This window comes from Phaseolus vulgaris, chromosome 5 (genome assembly GCF_000499845.2).
Source record: "Phaseolus vulgaris cultivar G19833 chromosome 5, P. vulgaris v2.0, whole genome shotgun sequence".
Taxonomy (NCBI): domain Eukaryota; kingdom Viridiplantae; phylum Streptophyta; class Magnoliopsida; order Fabales; family Fabaceae; genus Phaseolus; species Phaseolus vulgaris.
In genome coordinates, this window is record NC_023755.2 from 17,507,228 (window position 1) to 17,518,483 (window position 11,256).

Genomic DNA, 11,256 nt, shown 5'->3' on the forward strand with positions numbered 1-11,256 from the left:
CAGGGATAAGAGTCACTTTTCTGGGCAGATCAGGTAAACTGTATTGTGATACCAGTTTAAGTTAAAACCTGCTGCCTAGTAAGTAACTTATTGCCTTAAGTTTGCAAGTTGTATTAAATGTCATCGCTTAAAAGTTAATAGTTGCTCAAGTTTTGCTTTGAGTTAACAGTTTGATAAATTGTTACGAGATTAACGGTTTGCTCAAGCTCAAAGCAATGAGTAAATGGTTGAGCCCAAGTATCGCTGAGTTGATTTATTTGAGTAAGTTCTACCTGTTATGTTGGTTAATCACACAGCGAGTAAGAGGCGTTTAAGGCATGATATCAGAAAACAATATCTTAGCAGAAGAAGTTATATAAAGCAATATCAGTACAAGTCTATACGCAAACAGCTATTACAATTGAAAGATGAAGCGACAAGTTTCGAAAGAAAGGTGGTGGGGAGAGGCAGTTAGTCTTTAGATGGTACGATCTTCCCATCCACCACCTCGTTGCAGATTGATACCATGGAGAGGTCGAGCTCAGCGTATTGGCATGAGACTTGCTCCAAAGCGGCGTCGAACCCGACGGCAAGGACTTGGGCGGAGCTTTGCTCGAGCTCTTGTGTTTGTTTCTTCAGCTCGTCGGTTTGTTTCTTCAGCTCTTCGGTCTCCTCACGAGCCCGAGCAAGTTCTTCAGCAGCCTTTTTGTTTTTGTCCCGAGTCTGAGCCAGCTCTGCAGCAATCTTCGCGGCTTCCTCTCGAGCTTCAGCAAGCTCGGCGATGGCATCGTCCCTTTCCTTTTCGACCTTCCCGAGGAGAACCTCCCGATCTGCTGACCTTTTTTCAAGGTTTTCCACCTTGGTCGCATCTGCTTTCATTGCAGCCTCCAAGTTGGCCACCTTGAGCCTGTAAGGGACCAGTTTGCTCTCCAACTCGATCTTCTCTTGAGCTTGGAGGTGCAGTTTTGGCGCAGATCGGAGGCCTCCTTGCGCCCGCCCCTTAGCTCAGCGTCCATGGCGTCCTCCAGCCTTGAATGGTCGATCTCTGCCATCATCAGGTTGCAAGAAAGCTTTTCCGCCTCAATCCTTATCAGGCGGTTCGACTCCTTCAGCGCGGAATTCTCATCTTGGAGTTTCTTGTTGGAGTCCTTCACAGCCTTCGATACAATCAAGGGGAGATCCTCCGCCATCATCTTCAGTTTAGCGGTGAAGGGCCCAAAGATCTCTTCGATGGAGGGTGGGAGGCTTGAAGTTGTTGTTGGAGGAGGTGCTGGAGGAGCTTGGTGCTGACTTTCACCACCACCCTCTTGAGTTTGAAGGGCAAGGGGGGCTTCTTGGCGTGGTGATGAGGTCAGAGATTCCGTTATGAGAATTGGCGAGTTGTGAGCACCCTCATCTCCTCCTGGTGCGGCCCCAGCAATAGAGGTGGTTGAAGGAAAACCCTCTCCAGCAGATACGAATGGCGTGGACGCGCTTGGAGGGTTCTCTATGAAGTTAGGGTCGCTGCTCTCAACCACGGGGGGTGCGGCAGCCAAAGGTGTTGCTTGGACTGGTTGTGTTGGAGCTGGAGGTGAGGGCGGTGTTGGTGTTGGAAGTGCAAGTGGTGAAGAGGGAGCCTTCCTCAGTCGCCTCATCATCCTCTTCTTCCTCCTGCACCACTTGAGGAGCCTTCCTCTTGGGTTTCCTCAGGACTAGTTTCTTTCTTTGTGGGGCGGGTAGTGCCCCCGAAGGAGTTGGACCTTGAGGAGGAGTCTTGCCTTGAGCAACGGCGATCTCCACCACCGAGTTGGGCACGGTTTGGGAGCCCGCCGTCAGCTTGTGAGATCGGGCGATCGCCCTCAGTTCAGCCAGTTTACCTTTTCCCAACATGAAGTCTGCACAGGGTAGAAAATAGATGAGTAGGCCCCAAAGCAGAAGCAGGATATACAAGTATATGCACGCAGAAATAACGCAAGCAAGTAGCACATGGATTAAAAATCAAGACCAATACAGAACAAGCAGAACGCCAAAGGATGGAATGGTAGAAACGCTAAGTTAGTTCCAACACAAAACGAAAGTCTTGGTGTTCAGGTAAGGGCTAACCTATGTGAGCTTCAAGTTGGCCCTCAGAGAACTCGAAGGAGATGATTGAGGCGGTGGGAAAGGTGATGTTGGCGGCAGCTACACTCTTCCAGAAGAGGCAAAGATCTTTATCTAGCTCGCCCATGTTGTCGGGACTCCTTGGCCTCCTGAAGCTTTCTTTGGAGTCTTTGTTCCCCTTGTGTACCCAATACAAGGGGAAGCCGTCGAGCAGTGAGAGGTCTTGCTCGGTTGGGCGCACCTTGACGAACTTTCCTTTCCAGTCTTTGTAAGATTGCTGGAAGATCGAGAGGATTGACCTCCCAGCAATCCCGTTTAAGCTAACCCATAGGCGATCTCCGGGATTCTTAGCCTCGAACAGAAACAGGAAGACGTCGACTGAAGCCGGCAGCCCCAAGTGGGCACACATGATTTGGAACGCCCTCACGAACGCCCAACTGTTGGAATGAAGCTGGGCAAGGGCGACGTTGAGCTCTGTTAGCAGCTCTCTCTCGAAGCGGGTAAAAGGAAGCCTGAGCTTCACTTTCTTGAAGAAGGTGGCGTAGATAAAGCAGAACAACTCGCCGTTGTTCCCTTTATCATCCTCGCAAATCGGTTCATCCGAGAAGCAGGGCAGCACGACCATTTTGCTATCGTGCTCTTTGTGGAAGGAGAGGTCGGCTTGGTCCCCTTTCCGCAGTCGATGCACGCCCAACTCGGTGTTTATTGAGGACGTCTCTTTGAGCAGAGTTGGGGTGGCCCAAGGGTAGAGTTCTTTATAGTCTCGTGGAGGAAGGGAGGCTCCTCCGGCGACTGGTGGAGTTGCCTGAGTGGGATTAGCGTGAGAAGAAGTAGGCCTCTCAGCCTGATTAGAAGGAGCACCAGAGGCTCGTGGTGGATTGCGCGCTGGTGGAGGATTTGCCCCAGGAGCAACCCTACGCGCTTGGGGTGGAGGGTTTCGCGACGAAGAAGGAGGGTTAGCGGTGGACTTTGTGTGAGCCATCGCAAGAACTGCAAGGGAAAAAGAAAAGGGATGAAACGAAGATCACAGAGAACGACTCGATTGAGGACGAAGGAGGAAGAACGAACGAACAAGAGTTCGCTAGGTTGAACGTTATGAGGAATGAAGTCTTCGGTTACGAGAAAAGGAGAAAAGGAAAAAACAGCCCACAACGTATGCTTCAGACAGATAATGGATGATGCAAACCGATTAAAATGCAGCAAATATCCATAGAAGGAGTAAAAGGGTTACGTTTTTATGATCGGATGAGTGTTGAAGAAAGTTGGAGATTGAGAGTGACGAGAAGCTTCGTGGTTCGCAGAGAAAATACTTAGAACGTTTGAGAGTGCAGAAAAATGATGGAACAGTGGAAGCGTAAAGGGTTTAAGGGTTTTTCGGACGTTTTCGGAAACGAAAACGACAGTTGAAGACGACCGTTGATGAAGCCACGTGTCGCGCGATTAAGAAAGGGGGTTTGGTGGAGCGTCAGAAAGGCAGAGGGTACGGACGTACGGAAATCCGTAGCAGCGCCACGTAGATCGACGATGACGTGACCTCTTAGTCTTTTCGCTGGACAAGTCTCGGCTTAAGACTGAGGGCTTGTGTACCGACCAGGTAGTCGGGAGTGATGACGTGGCAGCAAGCGATAATATAGGCGTGTTAAGCGGGACACCTGGCTGACAGAAGGGAAGTACATCGGGAAGTCTGTGTAGTCGCCAAGTGATGGCTTGGCGTTCTCCGATCTCTAGTATGCGTAACCGGTGGTCACAAGGTTTACGTCGTAGTCGCCGTATGTGAGTTATGGGAGACCAGGTGGTTAGAGATCGCCGAAAGGGAGACATCGTCGAAGGATCAGGGAGGCTTGTTTAGGGCCTTCAAGGGGTACGAGTACGAAGAACGAAGTTATCAAATGATCATTCCCTAGCCAGAGGTCGAGGCAAGGGAACAGTTTCCCATAACATGCATGATGTGCAACTAATGCAGATCGTGATAGCGGCAGGCGAGACCACAAAGAAGGTGTGCATGGTGACACCCCTTGCTCGCCACTTAGAAGAGATCGCGCTCCAAGGCAGCTATGCATCGAGTTACTCCTTGCATGGGTAACTTAGTCGAACAGCCTGAAGAGTAGAAGTGACGCTCAAGTAGAGGACGCTCCAGATGGTGACACGTGTACAGCTGGATGCGAGCCACGTGTCCAGAGGTGTAACCGTCAGGAGAGAGAAAATGCACAGGTATATAAGGAATTCTAACGAACTTCTGAGGTACGCGCGTTTAGAACACTTCTTTACGCTTTTGAGAACACTTGAGTACGCTGAGAGAACATTTGCACGGTTCCTTGAGTTTTAGCTTTTCTCTCTTAGTATCTGGTGATTCCATCACTGACTTGAGCGTCGGAGCGCGATCGGCCGCAGCGGCGCCACTCTTTCTTTTTCAGGTTCTTGCGAAGAATCGAGGTGTGAAGGACGGAAGCTAACGTGGTGCGAAGCTGATCGAGAGAAGATACCTTTGACGTGGCAAGACTCTTGCACTCGAGTCAACCGGTAGGATCATCTATATGGGAGATGCAGAATCGCTGTTGTATTCTGCAGGTTAGGGTATTTTAGTGCCAAGTTTATGCCATTTTGCTACATAATTCTGCAGCAATAGCGCCAATTCAAAAACATGTGTTGTTCATGATTGAATTGGTTGGTTTTGTTGCCAGTATTATTTGTGTGGGTGTTGGTTTTTGTATAAGGGTTGGGACACCCCTAAAGTGTTCCTGTTAATTTAAATTTATTCTTTGTCAATAAAAAAAAATCGAATGTCTACTTTTTATAGGCTTTGGAGGCTCACTCGAGATTTTAAGACCATCCACATGTAGCTAGGAAGAAGATATAATTAATTGCACCTAATGTAACTTATTTGTTCCACCACTCTTTAATTATGATATAAAATATATCTTATATTTTTATTTTAGTTTGCAGTGTTCACATCACGGAAAGTTATGAGTGTGGATATTATGTAATAAAACACATGTACACAATTACACAATCATATCAGCAAACATTACTCACTCATGGAGAAATGCAATAAAAATATTTACTCAAATACCTTAATTATTTAATTGTGAATTTCACTTTTTATTGATTAAGTCAATTTTTTTTTAGTTATTCAACAATCCATCTTCATTCAAGAATAAAGATATAGAAGACATTAGAATGCACTAGGTTTCATTCTTTTTAAGTGTTTGTGACAGGTATTTTGCACATTTTATGACGATTTTTAGACACCAATCATAATAAGTCAAGTTACTATATTAGTTTTCAACCAATATAAAAAGTGTAGAGTGTTTATATCGCGTGAATCTGGATCACTATCAAAATCGTCATAAAAAGTCATGTAAAATCGAAAAATCTTTTTTTACTAGTGCTTCTTAAACTTTACCTTTCACTTTATCCACCTACCATAATTTCTTCTAACCTATTTAATACAACAAAAGAAAACCAACTAACTCACGAATAAAGTAATAAACCAAATAAAATATTCAAAATAATCATGGAAAATTCCTTCTTCATAAAACCATAAAAAAATAACATAAAAATTTAAAAAATACAAAAAGAAGTTGTACTTTTTATATATGCTCCCGTCGGTTGACCTAGGGTAGACTTGATGGAGAGCTCCTCTTCTCGTATGCTTCTTCTAATTCTTTTTTTGTGCTTTCTTGTTGCTCTGGAACGTGGCTCCGTTGAGACCGAGGGGGCTCTAACTGTTGATCACACTCCGACGATCAAGTCAATGAGAGGTTACTAAGTATAAAATCAGTATTCAGTTTCATTCTTAGAAACAACGTACCTATATTTGGGGACTCAATCCCCTTTTTATACTACTCTTGTAACAACTTTTCACTCAGGAGAAGATAAACTAAATGTAATCTCAAATGAAAGTATAAAATAATAACAAAAGACTACCTTCCAACCAGGCACCACTCATAAGTGTTAACTACATGGTAACATTCTCTTTATGTGTGCACCTTTTCCTACGACGTTGACTTATCTTTCCAACATGTCACTTATCACCTCGTGCCCTAAAATGCACACTTATCTTAAAAACTGTATTTAGGGTTAGAACATACCATACTAATAAGTCTTATATTAATACATGACAAATTATGGCTCTTACTGTGCCCTACTGGGCTTATAAACACAATTGGGCCAACTCATGACCCAACTCAGAAGCCCAGCACCCGAGCTAACCTACTAACTATCCCCTCCGAATACTGAGTTTCGAGCATCCTGTTCAGTACAAAATGTTAGGATTGATAGCTAAAACAAGAGGTGGGGGGTGAATTGTTTATAAAAGATTTCCGCAGATACTTTCCTTAGAATGAATCTTTAACAATCAATTCAGATAAGCAATTCAGAAAGCCAATCAAATAGTCAAACAAAAACTGATATCAGAATTTCAATCGATTAAAAACACGATTTAACCGGTTGTTTATGACATCAGAAATATCAAACAGTTATGGAGAGAAGAGATAGAGAGATTTACACACAAGGTTTATACTGGTTCACTCAAACCACTGAGCTACACACCAGAAACCCTATTGATAGGGATGGCAAAGCGGGGCGGGCCGTGTGGGCCGGCCTGCGGCCCGCAGGTAAAAAACGCGGTGTGGGCTGACCTTTTCAACCCGCTAACCCGCATTAGCCCGCAACCCGCACGGGCCAGTAGCGGGGCGGGGCGGGCTGGCCCGCAAACCTGCAAGAATGGATTTTCTGAAGGTAATTCGATTATTTTATTTTATCTTATTTTTATTGTTTTTTTTTATCAGCAATAAGGATTGAATAACAGGAACCACTTAAGGGGTGGTTCAACCCTATACATACCTATATAATATGAATCAAATCTCAGGTCTCCCAAACCAACAAAATGAGAGAGACAAAAAAATCTACCACTAAAAACCCATTCAAACTCGTACAAACCCGTACAATCCTGTACAATCCCGTACAAACTCAAAACAAACCCAATACAAACTCACTGCAACCATAACAAGGGGCAAAAAGAAAAACAACCCTTATCCACCAACCCAACAGGCCACAAAAACCAACAACCATCGAAATAGAGATACCTATCACCCTAAACTGGGTCATGCCAATTGATCCTGCCTGTTGACCAGAACGTTGGAACTTGCCTCGTCAAACTTGGATCGACGTGTGCACCGCTTCAACCTCCGTCCTTCGTCACGATCCACCTCAAGAACCTGCAAAAGAACAGAGCGGCACCGCTGCGGCCGATCGCACTCCAACGCCCAAGTCAGTGACTGAACCACCAAATACTTCAAGAGCAAACACTCAAGAACTCTCAAGGAACCGTGCAATGTTCTCTCTCACAGTATGCTCAAGAACTCGCAAGCGTAAAGAAGACAATCTGAACGCGCGTACCTCAAAAGTTCGTTGGGGAACCCTTAAATACCTGGTCACTTTCTTTCTCCTGGCAGTTACAGACCTGGACACGTGGCTCGCATCCAACTGTACACGTGCCATCATCTGGAGCCTCCTTGACTTGGGCGCTGCTTCTGTCTCTCCTTTGGCTAAGTTACTTATGAATGATACTGCTCAGTGCATAGCTAACTTGGAGCGCGATCTCTACTGGAAATGGCGAGTTAGGGTGCCTTCGTACACCTTCCCTGTGGTCTCGCCGGCCGCCTTCATAATCTGCACCACCTTCATCTTCGGCGATGTGTTTGCTCCGGCGATCTCTAATAACCTGGTCGCCTGAGTTTACATCTGGCGACTTCATCTTTAACCCGGTGACCGCCGGTTCTGGTATACTGGAGATCGGAGCATGCCAACATAATAGCTGGCGACTTCACGAGCCCCCCGACTTCCTTCCCTTCTGCCAACCTGGCGTCTTGTCAACACGCCTATACTGTAACTTGGTGCCACGTCATCACTTCCGACTACCAGGGCGGTACACCAATTAAATCGATTTCAAACACTATAAAGGAGCAAGACACCAATCAGAAAAGGAGAAGCAAGCAGAGGGTATTTTAGAAGTTACCCATGACCAAGCCTTCAATTGAGCCAAAAGTTTTCAAAACAATCAGTTTCCAAAACAGATATACACCATACATCAGTTTTCAAATAAGTAGAGCTATATAAGAACAATCGGTTATTTCGCAGAGATAACCGGTTAAAATTCTGTAAACCAGAAAACAGCAGTTTGAAAACACCAAATTTAAAGCAGTTTAATAGCAATGTTCAAAAGCAGTATTCCCAACAATACTTCTCCCCCTATTTGTCTCATCAAATAGACAAATTAAAAGAAGACACATTTAAGATATTCCCAATTCATCAAGTATTCCCAATTTATTTTTTCATCAAGTATTCCCAATTCATTTCTTAAAGAATAAAACATGTCCTTTGATAAAGGTTTAGTGAAGATATCAGCAAGTTGACTCTCTGTTGAAAAGAACTTGATTTCACATTCTCCATTGTTTATATGATCACGAATGAAGTGATGTCTTATTTCAATATGCTTTTTACTTGGGTGTCGGACTTGATTCTTTGTCAAGTTGATTGCACTTGTGTTGTCACACAGAAGAGGTACTTTGTTAATCTTTAACCCAAGTCTTCAAGCTGTTGGTTGATCCACATGCGCACAGCAGCTACCAGCAGCTATATATTCAGCTTCAGCAGTTGATAGAGCTACACATGCTTTCTTTTTACTATGCCATGAAATGAGGCTTGATCCAAGTAAGTGGCATGTTTCACTTGTACTCTTCATATCTGATCCTGCCGGCAACTCGAACGTGGATGAATCGCTTCGTAGCACTCTCTGCCCCGTCTACGCGACTGCGTCTTCTGCAGAATCACCCTCCGAACCTTCTCTCAGATGTCTTCGAATGTGACCTGCAAAACACACAGACGGCGCCTCTAGCGGCCGTTTGCACTCCGACGATCAAGTTAGTCCACAGAACCACCAAAAACTAGAAAACTAGCAGTGTGTGTAGGAACTCTTGCACTCTGTTTTTCCTCTCTCTTCACCCTCACCCTGATTCTCCCTTTTATCTCTCTTTCCCTGCTTCTGGGCATAACAGAATTCTGTTATGCTTTTCTGGCATGTGTCAGAACCCTGTTATGCTTTTCAGAGAAAGCGTACCTTCAGAATCAGCGGTGGGGAGCGTGAGAGTCTGCGCATGTCTGCGCGTCTCTGCGCTTGGCTGCGCCTGTCTGTACCTTTAGTGGTACGGAGTGCTCCTTTGTCTGGACCGCACCCCTCTCAGATGGTGACACGCGAAGGCCTGCAACTCACATCTAACCACACACGTGTCACTTACTGGAAGGGCTCTAGCGCCTCTCTTTGTGTGCCTTAGTTACGCCCTTGCGGAGTAACTTAGGATGTTTCTCTTATCTGGGCATATCGCATACTCTTGGGAGAACGTCGGGTGTGGCTGGTCTAGGCACACTCACCAAACGTTGCTCTTTGAGTATACAGCTTACCCTTCACGATGCCATGCACGTAATGGGTTGAGGGAATCACCAACCACTGACTGGTTTACTAGTTCCCTCAGGCCACTCTCGTGCATGATTCCCTGAGGTGTGCTCATGCGAGATCCGTGCGTAACGCTCTCGCTGGGAACCTCATTCCCAGTTTAACTGCGTGTAACACGAGACCCCGATGACAATACCCCGATGACTGATCAGTGTTTATCTGTTTCTCGCGTTCTGCCTTCAGGCGTTAGTCTGAGAACTGGTCTGTTGGTGGCCACTTGGCTACTGACCACCGATCACCATTCTGGATGATCTGTCCCCCGACCTCTCTGCCACCTGATCTGTCGGTGGTCACTTGGTTACTGACCACCGATCACCTCTCTTGGCGATCGTCCCCCTGACCTCTCTGCCACCTGGTCCACGTGTCACCCTGCGAGTGGTCCACGTGGCTCTCTGATGCTGACGTCATCGACTACCGATGACCGATCGGATCAATATCAAATTTGAAACCTGCAAAATCAGAGTAAAATAAACCCATGGATATTGTGCCTTTTAGATATTTTAGGACCCTCTTTGCAACTTTGAGATGTGATTCTTTAAGGGAGGACTGGAATCTAGCACAAAGACAAACATCAAACATAATATCTGGTCTGCTTGCAGTTAGATAAAGAAGAGAACCTATTAAACCCCTGTACATGGTTTGATCAACTTCTGGTCCAGCTTCATTAGCACCTAGATAACAGTTTGTTGACATAGGTGTTGCTACTGCTTTACATGCTTCCATCTCAAACTTTTTAAGAATGTCTTTGCAATACTTGGATTGACATACAAAAATTCCTTCTTTGGATTGTTTGACTTGTAGACCGAGGAAGAATGAAAACTCTCCCATCATTGACATTTTGAACTCCCCCTGCATAGCTTATCCGGTCGGTCATCGGTAGTCGATGACGTCAGCAGCAGATAACCACGTGGATCACTCGCAGGGTGACACGTGGATCGGGTGGCAGAGAAATCAGGAAGGAGATCACCCAGAACGGTGATCGGTGGGTAGTAACTGAGTGGCCACCGACAGATCAGTTCCAAGATAAACACCTGGGGGAGAACGCGAGAAGCAATAGAGCACTGATCAGTCATCGGGTGCATGGTCATCGGGGTTTCGTGTTACACGCAGTTAAACTGGGACTGAGATTCCCAGCGAGAGCGTTACGCATGGACCTCGCATGATCATATCTCAGAGAAAGAGGAGCTGCTCGCCGGTAGAATCGGGCACGAGAGTGGCCTGAGGGAGTTAGTAAACCGGTCAGTGATTGGTGACTCTCTTAACCCATTACGTGCATGACATCGTGAAGGGGAAATCGTTTATGCAGAGAGCAATGCTTGGTGCATGTGCCTAGTCCAGCCACACCTGGCGTTCTCCTGGGAGTGTGCGATTCACCCAGATGGAAGAAACGCACTAAGTTACTCCGCAAGGGAATAACTTAGGCGCACAAAGAGATGCGCTAGAGCCCTTCAGGTAGTGGCACGTGTACGGTTAGATGTGAGTTGCATGCCTCCACGTGTCACCATCTGAGAGAGGCGCGACCAAGATAAAAGTGCACTCCGCGTCGTGAAAGGTACACACCCACATTTTTACTCATTTTGGTACGTTTTCGCACAATAGCGTAACAGAATTCTGTTAGGCACAGACACAGAGAGAGAGAAAAAAGAGAATCAGAGAGAGATTCAGTGACATTTTTGTTGGTGGTT

The 11,256-nt window shown here is 45.9% G+C and overlaps 1 protein-coding gene across 1 annotated transcript; it reads right to left on the reverse strand.

Moving 5' to 3' along the window:
- Positions 1-450: 450 nt before the first annotated feature.
- LOC137834055 (uncharacterized) lies at positions 451-858 on the reverse strand. The gene has a single exon (XM_068642120.1). It carries the CDS (start codon positions 856-858, stop codon positions 451-453), a length of 408 nt encoding a protein of 135 aa, XP_068498221.1.
- Positions 859-11,256: the final 10,398 nt, after the last annotated feature.

Bases quoted from the DNA above. Each gene is read 5' to 3' on its own strand.
- LOC137834055 (XM_068642120.1), bottom strand. From the start codon at position 858: ATGAAAGCAGATGCGACCAAGGTGGAAAACCTTGAAAAAAGGTCAGCA.